Source organism: Dermacentor variabilis, chromosome 5, assembly GCF_050947875.1.
Source record: "Dermacentor variabilis isolate Ectoservices chromosome 5, ASM5094787v1, whole genome shotgun sequence".
Lineage (NCBI taxonomy): Eukaryota > Metazoa > Arthropoda > Arachnida > Ixodida > Ixodidae > Dermacentor > Dermacentor variabilis.
The window spans coordinates 114,765,445-114,786,709 of NC_134572.1; the positions used below are offsets into that span (position 1 = coordinate 114,765,445).

Here is a 21,265-nt window from a genome sequence, read left to right on the forward strand (position 1 = left end):
GACAACACTGCCTCTAAATTTTTGCACAAGCTGTGTTATTCTAGGCATTGTAGACTTTACGGCAAACAGGAAGTATGTAGCCTGCTGACTCAGAGAAAGCCAACAGAAATTGAGTGTTCAGAAGATATGGCATAAGTACTTGACTGTGGCACCACATGACAGCGAGCTAGTTGCCAATAAATGGTAGTCAATAAAAATTAGGCATGCTGCATTAGAAAAAGAGTGATAAATGGACATGATAACTCTTGCATATGCTCTGTGCAGAAAAACAATTATGAATAGGGCTTTACAGTCCGGTGTTATACTGGGATCATGGGGGCATTATGGCTTGGGCATAGTTTTTTTTTACATGCACTCAAATCCTAGCATGGAGGTGTGTTTGCATCCTGTTCCCTATCAGTAAGTGTGTGCTGAAAATGGGAAATACGCAGAAAATTGTCCTGAGTGGATTGATGTGCTGCAAAACCTGGGATGTCACACAAATACATGAAACTGTGTGGAGCTTCATGCCCAGAAGCTGCAGAGCGTGCTATGGCTATGCCAAGCACTGTAGTGGAAGTGCTTCAATTTATTTTGACAACGTGGGGTTCTTTTGGGTGCGACCAAAGCACGGTGCATGGGCGTTTCTGCATTCCACCTCCTCAGAGTCCAGCTGCCATGCTCGGGAATCAAACCAGCGACCCCGTGCTCAGCAGTAGAACGCCATAGCCACCAAGACATCACGGCGATTATACAACTGCACCATCGGGCCAGGTGTTAAGGTGTGAAGTTCAAAGAGCAGAAATGAAATATGGCCATCATTTCCTGCACCGATAAGTGGCTGCATGCGTGCAAGAGGCAGTTAAATAAAAGAAAGAAAAGGTACCCTTAAGAATTTTCCTCATGCAATCCAGTGCTTTGAGATGCTCTACACGTTAGCTGCATTGCATAGCAACAATTACAAAATTCGAGCAGAACCCATCACATGATGAATGTCAATGTTAATGTGATTAACATTAAAGTAATGTAGTGACAAGCCGTATTGATGAAGACACCTTTATTTACAATATGTATAGTGGGGGAAGCAGGCTTAGGACTTCAATCGCATTAATAGCTGCATGTACCACAGTGCCGCCACAGACCACAGCACATGCGCCTATGGATGCTGCAAAGAAAGGTTCACTAAATGTGGCCTCCCAACCACAGCCAGCTTTGCCTCACTAGCACTGAAGAATTAGGGTCCAGCATATCTGACTTCGAATAAACTATGGCCCGATTGCAGAAGCACTTATTTGAGGTGTGAAACTTTTATTCATTGTCAGCTAGAAGAGCGTGTGTTCCCACTTTCATCAGTCGGACATGCACCTGTGTGGAGTGTGCTCGCAGCATTTGAAGAGCCCCACGAAAGAGGCAAGACACTGACAGACCAAGAAGTGCCTGAAGTATCCGAACACTGTTAATTGCGTTGAAAGAAAAATAGTGCACTATGTGTCAGCATAACTTCTGCCTTTCCTCTTACAAGCCTTCTAAATGAGCCTTTGGTACTCACAAAATATGCCTAAGCGTGGAAGCATAAACAGCCATCATTATGGCTGCCCGGTTGGTGGTGGCTGGTTGCCTCAGTCACAGCTTTCCTTGGACTTTGGAACAGTAGGGTTCCACCCTTGCTGGAGCATTTCACCTGAGGTTCATCACCTGCAGCAGAAACAAAAGAAATGGGAAGGCGGTTGTTAGACACCAGAGTATTTTAATATGATGTGTGTATAAGTAACAGAATACTAAGTCCATTTCTAACAACTTGTACAGGGCGTGGTGAGAAAGATAAGCAAGAAACTACATTAAGGCTGCGTGACTTCCCTAAGCCTCTCAAAGATTTGAGCAGCACATAAGGCAAGTGACTTGTATATGTAATATGAATACACTAAGTAGAACACCACACTATATTGAATACATTGAAAAATCAGCATTATACAAAGCTAAGGGCACATGTCACACATCAAATATGAAGTGAAGAATATACTGGTGTTTATTGTGGAGACACCAACGTATATACAACCTCTTAACCTCAGCTGCGCTTGGTAAAATTTGATGATTGTAGGTTTTAATGAATGCACACTTGTTTGTGTGCTTTGCTAACTGCTTTGTGCACATTTTCTACTAGTATCCTTGCCCAACTTGGGTTTACATTATCTTCAGTGCAACATGCGAGTGCAGCAGCCACATGTTGCTGTCACACCTATTTTTGGGGTATGATACACTAAAGCCTAGCTCGACATTATCTAGCGCTGGGCTGACTTTCTCTTGCTTCAATTATATTATGTGATGCTATTTGCTAGGCATGCAAGAAAAAAATTATTTGCACTAACAAGTACTAGCAAACAAAATCCTCACACTCCAACTTCGGTCATTTTTCTTTAGTAATACACTGAACCCCGAAAAACCCATGCCCAAAAACATATAAAAATTTGTTCAATGAGAAAGCAAGATTACATTGGCAACTCATCAGAGAGCAAGTTTTTGCTTTCAGGACTCTACCATCGAAATATGCTGGACGTTAACATACGAAAGATCCACACACTAGCCCACTGTGTTCACCCTTCAAATTCTTGATGCACCATTGCATCCCATAAAAGATTAACGCTATGCAAGCTCACTCCTCTGATAATCACCGTACTTTGTGCTGCTTGTCAGTTGCCACTTGGAAAGGGAACACACAAACCTGCATACGTGTATTTAATTTCTACCACATCAACACAAAAGAAAAAAAGTTTACGCCAGAAAAATAAGACAACGCCCAAAATCGTGCGCAACGTGACCGCAACATGCCTATACTCGTCAGATACTTGAAGGCTACAGTTGGGCTAGCTGAGTCCTCGAGATTACCTGGCTACATAGAATGACAGTTGCTGCAATCATATGCATCAGGTGGCCACTTTGAGCAGCACAATAACCACTACAATATTCAGGTTTATTGCAACATCATTAACATTGAGCCTCATATCCCTTCCATAGTGCCACGGAAGAAGATAGTATTTCACACTAATGTGGCCAGCGGAAGCCTTGGCTGATGGCTACAGAAACCTGCATCTTGGTCAGCATCATGCCACCCTAGGCCTCTTTCATTTGTCATCCAAGAATGCCTAAGATGCAGGGTGTGTAAGTGCTTATAGGCTGAAAGCAGCACCTAGGTAGTCCAAAATCGCCCAAAATCGTGCCCAACGTGACCGCAACATGCCTATACTCGTCAGATACTTGAAGGCTACAGTTGGGCTAGCTGAGTCCTCGAGATTACCTGGCTACATAGAATGGCAGTTGCTGCAATCATATGCATCAGGTGGCCATTTTGAGCAGCACAATAACCACTACAATATTCAGGTTTATTGCAACATCATTAACATTGAGCCTCATATCCCTTCCATAGTGCCACGGAAGAAGATAGTATTTCACACTAATGTGGCCAGCGGAAGCCTTGGCTGATGGCGACAGAAACCTGTATCTTGGTCAGCATCATGCCACCCTAGGCCTCTTTCATTTGTCATCCAAGAATGCCTAAGATACAGGGTGTGTAAGTGCTTATAGGCTGAAAGCAGCACCTAGGTAGTCCAAAATGGCACCATGTCACTGTTGCCAATTACCAATTGAAGGGTGATTACCCTAAATGTAAACTTTTTTTTTTGGGGGGGGGGGGCATTTTCACAGCATAAGTCTGTAGTGCTGCCTAAGAATTTTCAAATGAAATGAAGTATTTTATGGCCCTTGCTTAGTGGTTTTTAGAAACCTCAGAATTAGGCCCTGGGAGACTTCTACAGGAAATGTCAAATCTGGCCAGTCATGCCTGCTGAATTTAAATGTTTCATATGCTCAAAACAATGCACATTTTTACTTTATCTATTCAGGAATTAGAATGATGATAGAGACAGAGTCCTCACGCAGAGCTTCGTCCACTGAAACGAAAGGAAAATTAGTGATGTTTATCCTATGAACCAGACTCTTGCTGCTACTAGCCAAAATAATTGCTTTTACATGGGCAAAGTTAGTTTGCAAGCATTGCATAGTGACATGCATTGACACTGGTAAGCAAGCGGAGGTGCATGGCTCCCAAGTTCGCTACGAGTTATTTTATCAGACAGCTGCCATCAAAATTAATGCGGTCATCTAAAGTGGTTTCCTGCTTCTACTTTTCTTTTTCTTGAAATCGAGTTTTTGGCACCTGCAACTGGTCTTAGTTTGGATGCCGGGGCTATACCACCAAACCTTTTTAAGCACTACACTCACTTATTATGTTATCCAAGAGGGAACTAAGAAAAATGGAGAACACTGCCTCCTTGCTTTACAAGCGACAAGGCCACTCTGAAAACCAGCTCAAATGCATCATTCTGGGTGGAAATCAGAGAGGAACGTTAGATAACCCTGGAATTGAGAGTTCAGAAATACTATCTCTACACTGCCCTTGCTCATATTATCTTTTTTCTTTACCGTAGTCCAAAGCTGCGATTAAGAGAAAACTTTCAAGCATAAACAATGTCAAAACAAAAAAATTATGCGGGTCCCATGCACTGTGGGAATCGATGCAAGCAAAGCTTTCTGTGCTGTTTGCTTTGATTGACGATAATTAACGGCTATGTTGATGGTGAACTTTTAATTTTTTTTATGTCTAGTCCAATAAGAGAGGGGTGAGTTGATGACAAACATCACTGCTGTTTGTATGCATAGTACACACAACACACAGAGAGACATGTTTGCTTGAGGCGTTGTTGTGCACCATTGCTCATTATCTCTAAGAGGGTTGAGTATTATCATTGTCTCACATGACACATCACATCGTGCCAGTAGTATTGAGCTTTAATCGAATTATGAGGCTGTATGCACAAACATCACAACCGGATTATGAAGCACGCCATAGTGACATTCTGGTGTTCTTCGACGTGCACCTAAATATAAGCACACTAGCATTCCTGTATTTTGCTCCCATAAAAATGTGGCTGCTGCATTCGGAATTGAACCCGCGACCTCGAGCAATGCGATAGCCACAAAGCTAACCAAGCGAGCACAGAAGCGTTGATTTTGCATGCGACTGCTTCCGCTTGATAAATTTGCAGTATTTACTTTTGAGAAATAGCCAACATAGGGTACTGTGGCTTCAGTTTGCCCAAAACTGCTGTCGTGTCCATATCACATCACCGTTTCCCTCTCCCACCCAGTCTCTCTGTTTGGGAACTGCGAGCGAAAAGAGGCAAGGCTGTAACTCCCTCGTTTCGCGACTGGGTAGACTCTACCCATTCTCTGCCTCATCTCCCCCCTCCTTTCTACCATTCTATCTACCTCCCTTCTGGACTTGCAGGCTCACAGAAAGGCAAGTGCTGCATTTTCTGCAATGCTTTTGCTGAGGGGGGGCACGGGGGGGGGGGTTATGAATGATTACAGCTGTCAAGAGGATAATGTGGCGACGCCCAGGCAGCTCCAGAGGGCATTGTGCACATGCCACTTGATGGAAAAGTCCAAACGAGTTTCTCACATTGCCTTTCCTCTCTGTCATGCTCCTTCCACGTATATACATGTTCAGACTGTGTCAATGTAAGCATAGCAGACAGTATTTAAAGACCATCTAGACATTTCTTGGCATTTTAGTGAACCGTGAGCAGGTACTTTGGCTTTCATGATCTGTTTGTAACAGCATGAAAGAAAGTACATTCATCTCAATAAAAGTCTAATGATTATTTACCGGACCTTGTGGTTTGTTAACATACATAGGAAGTGATTGTGTGTAGTTTCCATTGTAATTGTGAAAACATTACCTCAGATAGTATTGATGTGCTTGAGGTTCTAAAGCTTCTTTGCTGGTAAAGCAAAACCTAATTCAGCTTCTTCAAGGTGCATTTTTTCACTATAATGACTGTGGCAAGCACATGTGCGACATAAGTTGTAGGGATCTTCATGAATTATAATACGTAGATTTAAAAAATATATATTTCTGTTTTTATTTTACCATGTGTTATTGACTGTTAACACTTTCAGACTTGAGACATTGTTAACTAGCACTAAAAAGGCGTGGAACAAGAAGCACACAGGACACAAGTCGGGAACAATGCCTCAAGTCTGGAATACACACCAACTAGCCCAATTCTGTCTTCTCTAATATTTCCCTTTACTTGAAGTCAGGTAAAGTATATGGGTAAGAAATTACTGCATAGGAGCAAGGCAAAGGCCATTTCATGGCCATGTAAAGTCATGCAGGATGTTCCGTGTCTAACCGTTTTTATGGGCCGATCCCAAAGATAGTGCAGTTTAAAATGGTGGTAAGAACTACACATGGTGGTAAAGGAAGCGTCCTTGCATTCTTTCCTCGTGACAGTTAGGGTTTTCAGACACTGCATGGGGTTCCTTGAAGAAGTGGCACTTGAAGCACCAGGTGGATCCCATGCACGGGTAAAGCATGATGGTAAAGCATGATGATGGTGGTGATGATGTTTATTGGCATCTAGGGTTTAAAAGGGGGCGAGGACAAATAGTCGCCTTGCCTACTTAATTTAATCAGGTTTTGCTACATCTATTGCTATCTAGCCTTTTGCCTATCTGAACTCGATCTTAACTTTCATATTTAAAACTTCCGTTACTAAACTGTACCATTACCTACACTTGCAATGACTCTGGTTCCGTCAATCTCTTCCCTGCTTTTCTCTTTACAGTACTCTAATTGTCTCTTACTTATCTCTACTGCTGACCAGTTGATCCTTCCATCTTCTTTCAATTCCAATGCTTTTTGAAGGTGGACACTCCCTGCAGGTCTTGCTGGGTCAACATCCTGGCATTCCATTACGATGTGCCGAGTCATTTCTGGACCATTTTTTGCAGCACACACATGCCTCGTCCTGTGTTGTATATTTGCTTCAGTACGTTTTTGTCCTCAGGCAGTCAGCTCGGGCCTCAAGTAGCAAGGCTGTTAAGAACGGCCAGCTGCAGTGCAAGTTTGCCAGCCAGTTACGCCAGCGGTGGCAACCTCATCTTGGAATGCCGCCGCCAACCTCTAGCCACGGCGTGGCTAAGTCGACTTCGTGTCGGTATCAATACGCGCATCCTCCACTCTCCGTCGCTTCAGCTAGGATGCGTTGTGACTGAAGGAGTTCGACGAAGCAGGCTTTGTGCGCAACACGACAACGCGGACCTGATCTCCTACGGGCGGGGGAGCTGCCGCAGGAACGCTGACGGAGGCTCCTTCCCACGCACCAACCAAGACGCAAGACAACGCGCTACCCGGAACGGCTCCGAGTTCTACGAAATTCGTGTGGTGTCGGTTTTGGACCGTGAACATGTGTGTGTGTACATGTGTGTGTGTGCATGTGTGTGTGTAAACCGTCCTGCGGAGAGGTGGCTAGTTTGCGATGACTAAACGAACGTTCGCGTCACCTTGTATCGCGGGAGGACTGAGTGTTTAAAAACTGCTGTTGTGCGGATGCTCGACACACCTTTCTTAAGCAGTCGTGTTGGACTGAGACACTCTCTCTCAAGCAGTCATGTTAGACTGATGTACTTTCTCAAACAGTCATGTTAGACTGATATAAATACTGTAAATAAACCCATATTCCTCATTCTCGATGAGAAGCAGTCCTTCCCTTCATCAACATCCTCAGCGTGGATAAGTTGGACGATGGCATGGGCCAGCTACCTTCAAATACATGCCGGATTCCAATCTTGACAACGGATCACGAGCGATGGGATTGAGCCCCCAATCCTGACAACTGGCTGACAGCGGTGGGATGGACTTTGTGACGTGGTGCTGTGACTGCAGTGAGTGCTTGGTTCTTGCTTTGACTCTCTAGGCTTCATTTTGTGGTTGTTCGGTTTAGAAAAGTAGGGAAGCTAGATTGTGGAGTGTTAGCTAAGTTGTGTTTTCCTAGCTAGATTTAGAGAGCAGGATCAAGGCAATAAAGCAGCAATCATGGAGTTAAGGACACTACTGGGAGACGAGTTGTTGATTGTTGGTGAGCAACTGGGCCTAGATGTACGCAAGGAAATGCTAAAATCGGAGTTATTGGAGCTAATTTCCGATCAGGCCAGTGAGGAAGAAATTGAAATGGGATGGTGGGATTGAGCCCGCAATCCTGACAAGGCACTCCCCTTAGGCTTATCATACAGATTTTCTCTCGCAATTTCTTTCTTGCAGGTCTTTCTAAATATCTACGGTGGCGAGTCCCCTCTCTTTGTACTTAACTGCAAGGCTTACTTAGGCCACTTAAAAACTGCCCCAGCTGACGGCATTTCCTGTCATCCAGGCAGGGTATTGGTATAAGTTTTCAACTAGCCATGGTCGCCCCTCAATTTGCACTTCACAAGGTACCACACCGCCTCTGCACAAAGCTGAGAGAATGGGTAGTGCAGGGACCCCATTCTTCCCGCCTCTAGTAATCGCACATAAGTGCGATTACTAGAGGCGGGAATCGCAATTATGGAATTGATTATGGAATTTCAATTATGGACCCCGTTCTTCTCGCCCCTAGGAATCGCAATTATGTGCCATTTGTAGGACCATTCCAGTACCTGCTGGTAGAAACAGACATGAAACATGTCGGCATGTCGTCGTGAAGTTCTATAACATGACGTAGAATATGTTACCAAGAGTAAGGTTTATCTCAGGAGGCGAAAAAAAGTCGGCCTACGAACCAAGGCGTGGGCACAATATCAACACTCGGCGACCCGCACGTTGCAGGTACTCGTGTCTCCATGAGTGCAGAACTTCTACCGGACGCAAAAGGACTCGACAGCTGACGACGTGCACGCGGACAGTGATGAGCATGGAGGAAGAAAAATTTTAGGAAGGAGCATCGCACAATACGATTGAAGCCAACCCTGGTGACCCAACACGTGATCGCACGTTAAAGTGCGCCGTTTGGTTTTAGTGTTCCCGCTCTGTAGGCAGAGCCACGGCACGGCAGCTGAACAAGCGCGCACAGAATAAAAACTACTGGCATAGCTACTGGGAACCAAACGTCTCAGCAAACCTCGATTCTTGCTCTGTGATCTTGACGCAAAAGGTCACGTGTTGGGCCCCCACTCAGCAAATGTATGGGCTTCACGAAGCGTTGGCTTGACAAGGCTGGCTATGTGATGTAATGCTCCTAATTTTTTCCATGGTTCCCACGAAGCACACACAGTGTCAAAATAAAAATTGAAGGACGCTTAAGCTTCGCCTTCAAGAGTGGAACGTGATAGCGTTATCGCACCCCGTTCACACCGCCCATTCATTCGCTCGGCATGCTCTTGACGAGAGGAAGGGGAGAAGCGGGCGAGTGGCGCGCCACCTGTCCGGGCAGCGCTGTACATTGAGAGGAGAGGGTCTTCTGTGTTTGCCGCAAGATGGCTCTGCGTGTGCACCAAGCGCAGAAGAAATGTAGAGGAAATGTACTTCGCTACTCGTTTAACTGCGACTTCTGTAACTTACATGCTCATAATTACCAATATACACCGCAGTATAACTTTCTACGGCACATTTCTAAGGCAACACCGCATTCACTAGAGGCGCTTTTGTCCCACCTTGAACCATCGAACTGATGGCTGAGTGGTAGCGTCTCCGTCTCACACTCCGGAGACCCTGAGTTCGATCTTGCAAGTTGTTTTTATTTATGAATTGCCTTCCAGGATTTTTCGCTCGCGGCCAACGCCGCTGACGCCGACTACACCGGCTTTTCTGCGACACGAGCTCCTTAACGCTTTCGCGTTAAAACACAAACATATCAGAAGGGAAGAGCAGACAGGACGAGCGCTTAAAAGTAAACGGCACGTAAATGCCACAAATTAATGCGTCTCCTGCACACGGAGCTCTTGGAAGCTCTATGAGGTACCAAGCATGCGTTCTCGAGCGCGCAAAGGATAAAACTTGCCAAGCTTTTACACGCGCTGCGCAACAGCTGTAATACCCAGCCACGATAATTATTCGCCCTCTTTCGCGAAGAGGAGCGAACAACGGTTTCTAAAACGATGCGTTTTAAACACGAGTTTTGATCAAAAATAAACAGTAACTAGAACCGCCTAAATTACAGGGCCGCCGGATGATATGCCCCATACGGCCGTCAAGAGAACAGCGACACCTGCTCTACCTTCTCCTATTACGACGCCAGAATTGAAAGAAATCGTGACTGACAACAGTGCCGCTAGTACTAGCGACCGCTACTCCGGACGCGTTGCTCCACCTCCACTGGTAGTGCTAGAGTTAAGAAGCAGCTGGTTCCAGTAACATTGCTAAAGTCTGCGTGAGTACTTATGCATAGCGGCGTAAATGGCGAGTTAACTGCATTTTTAAAAATCCCTATGTATTTCGAGAAAGACGCTAAATCCCTAAACAGACCCGAAAACCTCTTAATCTAGGGATAAATCCCTAGCGTTGGCATCACTGGCAGAGCACTTGGAGCACGCTCACTCGGAGCAACGCTCGACTGCAGCGCCCTCACAGCCCCTAGTAACAGGTCGCACCCGGCTCGAGGAGGAGTTGCAAAACTAAACAGGCACCTACGGCGGAATTCGACAATGTCCAAATATAGCACCCGTGTGTAAAGGAGTTGCCATACCTTCCGGAAGTCCCAGCGCTCTGTTTTGCCATTGCCAGAAATCTATCAATGACTTCGCAAACACTTCAGCAGTATATACGCGGTGCTGGTGCAACTCCTTCGCTATACCCGAGATTTCAGATGCTTCACTATATCTGTGCTTCGTACTTTATACTCTCCGTTATATCCAACACATGTTCCTGCATGCTACGCCAGCGTCTGTGAGTGCTCTCGAGCGCAGATCGAAACGCACGATATCCGCGTCACCCAGACAGCACAAGTCTGTTCCAGTTTGGTGTTCGTCATTTGCTTCAATTTTCCAATTATACAAAATGCAGCCAACAGTCCAGAAAAAATTTTTGTTTGTTCAATAAAATGACATAAATGACGCAGGCCAGGAAAAGGCCTTCCTGTTTTCCTTGGTATCGTACCGCACAAGGAAGACGTTGCATTCCAGCCATATGTTCTATCTTGTAATAGCTCGCGCGGAAGTCAAGAACATGTGGGCCGAGCACGCGATAGCAACCGGCTGGGCAAAGGCAGACCTCAACGATTACACGTTGTCGAAGCGCTGCGCCTTGCTGTCGCCGAGTGCGGTCTGAAGAGCGCGATGACTCAAGTGAACGCGACAGATTGCGCGGCCTCCTCAGCTTCCCGTCTTGACGCGGCGGCAGCGGAAAGCCGAACCTGATACCGCCATCGCGGGGCGCCGAGCCGTGTGACTAAACCGGCCCCAGATGCTGGGCACATCTCTCGATCGTGAGCAACGCCGTCGGCGCGGCCAGGAAAACACGCCAGACTCGTTCGGGCACCCTTCGAGAACGAGGTGCGCGCGGGGCAGCAACCGTGTCGGCACGACATTGAGGCCCTGCGCCTGACGCGCGCAGACAAATTGCGCCCGACTATGCGGTACGTTCAAAACATCGCTCCAGTACGGCGTCTGCGGTGAGGGCAAATGCCACCTTATATTAGGGCTAGGGGAATCTTTAACCACGTGCAGCTTTCTTAGACGATTTGTTTTAAAGCGAAAGCTTTACTGGCCGCGAACTTGCGATTCCGCCATGGCCATGCTCCGAGGAGGCACATGACGTCACGCCGCGTTCCTCGTCGTTGCGTTCGCCTCCGCTCGCTTCGCCAGCTGCGTCGCATGCCTGATAACATGTCGGAGGACTGAAAAGGAGAGCTCGCGTGCGCCGCAACCACAGTTGAGGCGGCAGTACGGACGGCGATAATTCTGATAACTCAGGAAGAGGACCTTAGTGTTTAAGCAATGAACGACAATCTCACGGGTATCATTAAGGAGTGTGCAATAGAAGTCGGTGGTAACTCCCTTAGACAGGATACCAGTAAGCTATGGCAGGAGATGAAAGATCTAATTAAGAAACGCCAATGTATGAAAGCCTCTAACTCTACAGCTAGAAGAGAATTGGCAGAACTTTCGAAGTTAATCAACAAGCGTAAACAGCTGACATAAGGAAGTATAATAGGGATAGAATTGAACATGCTCTCAGGAACGGAGGAAGCCTAAAAGCAGTGAAGAAGAAGCTAGGAATAGGCAAGAATCAGATGTATGCGTTAAGAGACAAAGCCGGCAATATCATTACTAATATGGATGAGACAGTTCAAGTGGCTGAGGAGTTCTATAGAGATTTGTACAGTGCCAGTGGCACCCACGAAGATACTGTGAGAGAGAATAGTCTAGAGAATTTCGAAATCCCGAAGGTAACGCCGGAAGAAGTAAAGAAAGCCTTGGGAGCTATACAAAGGGGGAAGGCAGCTGGGGAGGATCAGGTAACAGCAGATTTGTTGAAGGATGGTGGACAGATTGTTCTAGAGAAACTGGCCACCCTGTATACGCAATGCCTCATGACCTCGAGCGTACCGGAATCTTGGAAGAACGCTAACATAATCCTAATCCATAAGAAAGGGGACGCCAAAGACTTGAAAAATTATAGACCGATCAGCTTACTGTCCGTTGCCTACAAAGTATTTACTAAGGTAATTGCAAATAGAATCAGGAACACCTTAGACTTCTGTCAACCAAAGGACCAGGCAGGATTCCGTAAAGGCTACTCAGCAATAGGCCATATTCACACTATCAATCAGGTGATAGAGAAATGTGCAGAATATAACCAACCCTTATATATAGCTTTCATTGATTACGAGAAAGCGTTTGATTCAGTCGAAACCTCAGCAGTCATGGAGGCATTACGAAATCAGGGTGTAGATGAGCCGTATGTAAAAATACTGGAAGATGTCTATAGCGGCTCCACAGCCACCGTAGTCCTCCATAAAGCAAGCAACAAAATTCCTATAAGGAAAGGCGTCAGGCAGGGAGATACGATATCTCCAATGCTATTCACAGCACGTTTACAGGAGGATTCAGAGACCTGGATTGGGAAGAAATGGGGATAAGAGTTAATGGAGAATGCCTTAGTAACTTGCGATTCACTGATGATATAGCCTTGCTTAGTAACTCGAGGGACCAATTGCAATCCATGCTCACTGACCTGGAGAGGCAAAGCAGAAGAGTGGGTCTAAAAATTAATCTGCAGAAAACTAAAGTAATGCTTAACAGTCTCGGGAGAGAACAGCAATTTACAATAGGCAGCGAGGCACTGGAAGTCGTAAGGGAATACATCTACTTAGGGCAGGTAGTGACGGCGGATCCGGATCATGAGACGGAAATAATCAGAAGAATAAGAATGGGCTGGGGTGCGTTTGGCAGGCATTCCCAAATCATGAACAGCAGGTTGCCATTATCCCTCAAGAGAAAAGTATATAATAGCTGTGTCTTACCAGTACTCACCTACGGGGCAGAAACCTGGAGGCTTACTAAAAGGGTTCTACTCAAATTGAGGACGACACAACGAGCTATGGAAAGAAGAATGATAGGTGTAACGTTAAGGGATAAGAAAAGAGCAGATTGGGTGAGGGAACAAACGCGAGTTAATGACATCTTAGTTGAAATCAAGAAAAAGAAATGGGCATGGGCAGGACATGTAATGAGGAGGGAAGATAACCGATGGTCATTAAGGGTCACGGACTGGATCCCAAGGGAAGGGAAGCGTAGCAGGGGGCGGCAGAAAGTTAGGTGGGCGGATGAGATTAAGAAGTTTGCAGGGACGGCATGGCCACAATTAGTACATGACCGGGGTTGTTGGAGAAGTATGGGAGAGGCCTTTGCCCTGCAGTGGGCTTAACCAGGCTGATGATGATGATGATGATGATGATGAAGTTACTGCGAATACGAGCGCCGCGGAGTGATCACGTGACAACTCCATCGTTGCGCCACTAGCTGACCACTAGCGCCACGTAATGCGCACCCCACTTGCAGTCCTCGCGTGCCTAAGACACATCCTCAGTAAGGTCCGTGCATGTCGGTTTCAGTCGGCCTAATGCGCTTAGATCCCGGTACTCTATGCCTCAGGGCACGGCTTCGCACTCCCCTGTCTGCAGAGCGTAACGACGCGTGCAAAACCGCCATAACCTGCGTATGACGCCGCGAATGCGCTAGCGGGCATTCGATGCACATGTCTGCAATGTACATTCACTAGATAACTGTCATTCACAATTCAAGTCGGGTAAATTTTGGTAATGGTCCTTCACGGCACGGACGTCTAAAAACATACGAATATATTCTTAAGATCCGTACCTCATACTATAGGCGAAATTTAGTACAGCACCGGCCTGGTGCTTACGTTGTTCATAACCGCGCACGACGCAAATTTCGGGATGATATTTAGGCACGCGGTTCATAATATGTTTGCTTTACAGTTTACTCCATGGCACGTGTGCTGTTCTGAACACTTAAATTGTCAAAAACGCTATCTTGTCAGTTCTAACGGGATAAAAGGGTGGCAAGGCACCTCTGACTGGCTGAGAGCGCACACGTGGCGGAATGTGACAATGTCCAGGTCCACTAGCCCACACAGAGCGCTGGGCAGATACCGTGGCTCGACCGATACTCAAACTTTCTGTTGTTTGGCCGTATACCAGAGAGAATGAGAAGCGGAGCGTGCTGAGCGCGATCGCGACCGCTTAGCAGAACACACACACAAAGTGTTACAAGAGACGAGCAAAACGAGAACTGCCCAATGACTGAGGCCTTTTGTGTCGGCCTTCCATGTGACGTTCGTGTACGTTTCGCAGTTAAAACAAGTTCCGCGTCTACGCTACCGTGCACGCCGAGCCGTTGTTAGTGCGAACTACAGCGTTCCATCGGCTTTGGTCTCGGCATCTTGATTCACTTGGGTTCTTTGCGGAATCACGTGAATGGCACTGTCTACGACAAGAATGCGTCGAGCATTGTCAAAAGAAATCAGATGCGTGGCTGGCTGGAGAGCCTGCGACATTTATCATAGTAGACGCGATTCGCTTCATCGTGGAAACGGAATTTGTCAACCTACTCGAAAGTGTGAAAGCCGTAGACTAGAGATGCCCGCGTATAAGTTCATCGAAATTAAATGTGTTTCGCATAATTCACATTTAAAGTGTGTGGTTTTAGATTCCAAAACCACAATCTGATTATGAGGCACGCCATAGTTAAGGACTAATAATTTCGACTACTTGTGGTTCTTTACCTTGCACCCAATGCACGATATGCGGGCATTTTCGCATTTCGCTCCCGTCGAAATGCGGCCGCCACGGTCGGGATTCGATCCCGCGACTTCTTACTTAGCTGCGCAACGCTAAATCCACTAAATAACCACGGCGGGTAAACTTTTGCACATATGAAAACTACTTGATTTTGCCCGTCATTTTTTTTTTTTTATTGTATACACTGCCTATTTGTATGAATGGTTTTCGCCTTGAAGGTGATTGTAGAACGTCTCCGTACTTCTTTTTCACAGCACCGATAGCCAGTTTAAGGCTGCGGCATGTACAGAAAAGAAGTAAATGTTGGTACTGAACCAAAGCATATGTTAAGATGCCTGTTGTCTACGAACGTTAAGTTAACTATTGTGTCAAATTGTCAGTTAAAATTGTATCTAACTGTCAAATTCCGCGGTATTGTCAAGTTTGCCATCTTGTCAGCTCCGATTGGTTCTTAAGGCCGGTACACTGTCTGCGGTAGGTTGAAAACGAAAACATGACGGAATTCGACACTGTGGCGGAACTTAACCGTGTCCACCATTAGTTAGCCCGGATATATTTTTGACTTAGCTCAGAAAAGCAGCGGTATGCGACCACCCGCATGCGAGTTCCTAGAGTGGCTTTGGTTGCAAACAAGATACTCCAAAGAAAGCTGCAATGTTGCTTTATCAAATATTTGGCACCCGGTCCGACCGCGCCGAAAAAAAAAATTGCGCAAACACATAAAGCGCTGATGGCGTACTAAACAAAACTCATGCGGTGTCTACGCAAATACGTATTATTACTTTTATGCAATCTAATAATACATGACGACCTTATCGTTCCGCGGTATCGACTTCGTCGCGTTAATTCACTACATTATTAAAGCGGGAATTTTCTCTGGGAATCAACCGCGATCTTTCGTGTCTTAACCATTGTCGGGGGCTGACCCCGACGATGTAGTGCGCGGTAAATATCCCTCCGGTAGTACCGGTAGTGCCGTGCAGCACCGCAAGGTGCTAAGGGAGCGTTCTCGCATTCGTTCTCTCGTGACAGCTATAGCGTTTGGAGACGCTGTCGCTGAGACGTTGCAGCATGGTTGCAGCGTCTGCGACCAGAGGCGGTGGCAGACGCTGCACGGGGTTTCGAACTGTTCCTCGAGGAAGCGGCGCTCGAGGTACACGAAGTGCAACCTACAGTGCCACAAATAACCACCTCCGAAAGCATGCTAAACGCACTCTTGGATGCCAACCGGGGTTGGTTCTTCATAATTTTAACGCGAGAGCGTTAAGGGCTCCGTGTCGCAGAAAATCTGTGTGTTTAGAAAAAAGTTTATATCGACAAGAGACGATGGAAAACTGAGTCATAATCACGGCACAATTCCACCGGAACGATAACATGTAAGAAAATCCGGCGCCGGTATCGGCTACGGCGGCGATGTACGTATGAAAGAAATCATCCCAAACCACGCACTCCGATCCACGCAGGCCCTTCGCGTGGCGCATGGGCGTTACTAAACTAATTTAATTTCTCGAAGTAAAATACGTCAGAAAATTCGTAAAGTACGATTTACACACAACCTACAGACATGAGAGCGCCGGACTGTAATTTGAATATACGAGAAAACATAATCCTACTACGCGGAGACTCAAACGCAAACCCCTATTCCAGCTGCCGTTTGAGGTCTGTCCTATACGGTTACACAAGATGCAGTTGCCGGGAAGCGTGAGAAGCAGTCAGGGATCTTTCAATGCTATCGCGTTCCAATCTTAAAGGCGAAGCTTAAGCGCCCTCCAAATTTTGTTATTGGCAATGCGGCTACCGTATTCCTAAACATACTTCGTGACAGAAACGAAAATTCGACAGATACACACTTGAGATTGCTTACATGTAGGAATGCTAAATTATAGTCGCTTTTGTGAAACTTTTTTTTTTTTTTGCTTGGGCGTCCTTGCGCTTGCGCGAACGCAGGTGAGCGCAAGCTCGCACCTGCGTTCTAACTGCACCTCGGTAAGGCCAAATCGAAACGCGCCAAGCGCCTCAACGCGCTCGCGTGCCTGCTAGTTCACAACTCGAAGGGCTATTCAGTGGCGTTCAAATGGACATTAAGCAATTATACGGACACTTCAGGCGCATTTTCTAAGTCGCCGTCGCCGCGTTGTTCCGTATAAAGTTCTAGGGCGATAACACTAAAGCCCCTTAAACTTCTTTAGATAACACCGTCGCCGCGCGCCGTATGCTGTATGTGAGAGTGAAATCGTGCGAGAGCGAGCCAGCGATCGCGGCTCAATCTCGCGTACGTACGGGAGGAAAGCGGGGCTGGAGCGCGCCGTTTTCAGCCGCGCCCATGGAACCAAGGGGGTGGGGGGAAGGTAGGGGGGTCGTACTTCGTCAGCAACTGCTTATGGTGCGGCCGCGCGCGGGCTTTATTTTGAAAGCGATCTGCTTTGGGGGGGGGGGGGGGGGGAGGCAGAGTCTAGGTGGGCCGAGCGCACGATAGCTAATCGTGTGCTGCGTTCTCGCCGCTGCAGTTTGCGTAGAAACGATATAAAGCACGAAGGTTACTTCACTCGCTGCTGCTGCCGCGCTTCCTCACGCCAGCGTTTCGACAGCGAGCGTCCGCGCTCATCGAGTGCGATGCGTGCATGTCTGCCTGCGCACGCTCACACACCATGCTGTTAATTCAGTTAGAAAGCGAGTGCTTACAAGTTCATATGGCCCATAAAAAATACTATCCTTACTTATTGTGGCTGTCTACTAATTTGCTATCCCAACCAATGTTTCGCCTTTCGGGCGAAACTGTGACATTTAATATTCTATGCACGCATGGCTGCGACATGACGTGTTCAATGACGCACGCACTGTGCCCGTGAAGCCACTCTGGCGTTGGGAAACCGTACTCATCTCGCACTCGGGGGCCCGAATTCGATTCCCACCCCCAGACCGAAATGTACCAAACTTTCTTTTGAAAGCCACTTTGTTTACAGGAACCTCCTTGAGAAATCTGACGTCAATCCGAGCACTTTTCCACGTGTTCTTACTGTTTGCGCCGCCGGCCATTCTTGGTATCACGTTTCGCTCACGTCGACGGATTTTCACGTAATGGGGCATATAATGCTTTCACATTAAAAAATGACCGTTATACAGTTCAACATATAGAATGAAATTCAACGACTTTTTTCTATGGTGTCACCCACGAAAACACTGTACTCAACCCATAAACTTTATCAACGAAGCAAGCTTTGACGTACTGACATCCGTTTCGTACTGCCTTTGGAGTCAGAACGTACGGCGTTCTCAATCCAAAATCTCCTTTAGAACCATACAAGTCGCTCAAGCTAAGTTTTCATTTAGTGTAAATATATTTCTTTAGTACATGCAATAAAAAGAAAATGTTGCAGGCACCAACACAGTATTTCTCTTTTGAGGTGCGCCTTTTAGTCCAATGCATTAAACACATAACATAAGTTTTTTTTTTTTTTTCATTCAATGTCGCACCTTTGAAAGTAATACTTTGGAACTCTGAATTTTTTTCATTCTATACCTTATCTCCGATGTAATCCAGTAGCGGAAAAATAGACGAGTATGTGTCCATTTAGAATGCCTACAATTGCTTAGAATGATTGCAAGATTTGACTTCGCAAAATCGACTTATCTTGTATTCATGGCGCAAATCGTTACAATGAGAAAGTAAGTGCGATAATCAGACTGCCGGGATAGCCGAAGCTTGAGATGTAAGCGGTTGAAAAAAACATTAAAAATTTCGGGAAAAAAACTTTTTCGTTTTTTTTTTCATCTAGGATAAAATTGAAAAAAAGAACGGAAATAGAAACAGAGCTTCCCCGCAGAATTCTTTTGTTGCGATGCGACTCCTTTCGACGTATCTAAATGTTTGGTCAAGACAGGGAGTTTGGGAGTCTGCGAAGCACCTGGATCCATCCACGTGGTGGCGAGGACTTTACTTCAACTAACCCTCGTGGCCCCATCGCTTGTCGCGTACTGCAGATTCCCCCTTCTTCTGCGGCGGGTGAAAGAAAGTGGTCCGAGTTTGGAAATGTGCCCACCAAGCTACCCAACAGGCTTGGAGGGGATAGCGTGCAAAAACTTGTGTGCGTGCACTCGAACCTCAACGTCCGGAAGGCTTCGTGCGCTGCTCAGGGAAGCGTTGACGCGTCAAGCGGAAACGAATCGAATCAACAGGTTGATACAAACGTCGGTCTTGACGCTTCGATGTCAAATCAATGCCTTGACGTGAAATCGTGCCTATATTTTGAACCCGGAAGCTCGATCTGCCGGGACTTATGTGATGCAATAATGTAACGATTACATTATTTTCAGTATTAGAAAAATAAATGTGTCGGTTTTTTTTTTTTCATAGCTTTGTGCGCAAACGTCTTCGTTTTTTCCCTTTTTTTGTATTTTTCTAAACAAACAAGAAGGAAAACAGTTTTCTTCACGCCTCTCAAAATTTCCCGAAATTTTACATCTCTAGCCGAAGCAAGCACTGGCGTGGCAGGCAGGCAGAACCAATTTAGTCACGATGTGCCCTGCCAGAACGTAGTAGTTGCGTCGGCGATCAAACGACGTTACGTATCCGCGCTACCAAACAGCGACAGCCGAAAGCATGTCAGCACGCTCCTCGGAGCGTATGGTGCCCCAGATTTGTTGAAGCGTCGAGAACCGCGACCGTCTGAATGCAACTTGTTGCTGGCCCGCGAGTTGCGTGCGACTCGCAGTTTATATATATACGCAGCGCGTCGCGATTGAGCGACCCGGCTGGAACACATTAGCCGAGACCAGTGAAGGAATTAATGAATGGAATAAACGAATGAATGAACGGTTTCGGCTATCGACCTCCGCCGCTTTGGTCCTACGACGTTTCACATGTGATCGGCGTAAAGGAAAAAAAAAGAAGGAAACGAAGAAAGCGTCGGCGCTGCATTCCAACGACTTGCGACTTAAACTGGCGACGACAGGAAGAAACACGAAATAAGAAGTCGAGCACCAGATAACCAGTTTATTAATTTATTTATTTATTTATTTATTTATTTATTTATTTATTTATTTATTTATTTATTTACTTACTTATTTATTTACAGATAATGCTATCCGGAAAAATAGACACGGCTGGAGTGAGTACGAGCATGACAAAAACAAAACGAAAATCGAAGTTACGAAAATCAGGTATACGTGTATAACATACAAGGGATATATTGTTATAAGAACAATTAAGAGAAGGGTACGAGCACGAACAGTAACTTAAGAAATGGAAAACTAAGATACAACATGTTGAACAACGTCTCGCGCGAACTCTTTGGATGGAATATACCTGAGCGAGCGACACCGGTTCGTATACCTTCGAATTCTTAAGGTTGTTCACTGTCAGCAGACAGAGATCACTCTTACTGCCGCCATGTACCGGTCGCTATGCGTCATCCGCAGACCCGAAAGATAGATCGGGGATATAATTGCTTTTCAATTGGGTTTTTATTACGGACAAGCGTTACTATTGTTGTCGTTTTTTTACATATATTTCTATATTGCGCTACGTACGTCCGCGTCCTGTTCTTTACGTTCGTCAGTGTATCACTAAGCGCAATGTAATTATGAACGGCCGCCAACTAGCCCCGTTCATTGATTTCCTAAATATGTTTATAGGCTGATTGCGGCACTTCAGTGTACTACTACGTGGATAAAGCAACCGTCTCCCACTTTCTTGGAAGAAACAGAGCTCTATATCTTATTATTATTATTATTATTATTATTATTACACTACTACTACTATTACTATTATCAACTGCTTTTGGTACATGCAGTAGGCAAATCAATGGCCTTCCGCAGGGAGCCGTCGCTGGGGCGCGTACTTGGATACATGTTCGAAACGTATGCTTAGCACGGGTGTGGTTCGCTGTCTGTAACGACACAAGTGTCGAGATAAAATTAAGCTGTAAATAAAGCTGTAGGGCAAGAATATGATCAACACAGGGCATATTCCGCATGTATCCGGCCTGATACCCAGGAGGGATACCTTACGTAATCTCTCCCGAGTTAAATTAGAAGAAAAATCATTGACGGTAAAATGTGCATTTCGAGATGTGTACCGATATGTTCGCTTAGGAAAGAAGAAGGAGAAAAAGAAAGAAGAAGAAAAGGCGCTACGGCGAAGTGAAGCA

General features: G+C 46.0%; 1 protein-coding gene and 1 non-coding gene across 4 annotated transcripts in view; both read right to left on the minus strand.

The window, feature by feature from the left end:
• The window catches only part of drpr (multiple EGF like domains draper), a 40,242-nt gene extending 38,642 nt beyond the window's left edge, over positions 1–1,600 (minus strand). For all 3 annotated transcript variants that reach the window (XM_075693360.1, XM_075693359.1, XM_075693358.1), the window contains exon 1: positions 1,529–1,600. In XM_075693360.1, coding sequence (XP_075549475.1) covers positions 1,529–1,566 — 38 coding nt within the window. In that variant the 5' untranslated portion in view covers positions 1,567–1,600. The remainder of the gene's footprint in view (positions 1–1,528) is intronic.
• Positions 1,601–8,194: 6,594 nt separating this feature from the next.
• On the minus strand, positions 8,195–8,336 carry LOC142583818 (U4 spliceosomal RNA). Its single transcript, XR_012828662.1, has one exon. It is a non-coding gene; the product is annotated as a U4 spliceosomal RNA (small nuclear RNA).
• Between the last annotated feature and the right edge of the window lie 12,929 nt (positions 8,337–21,265).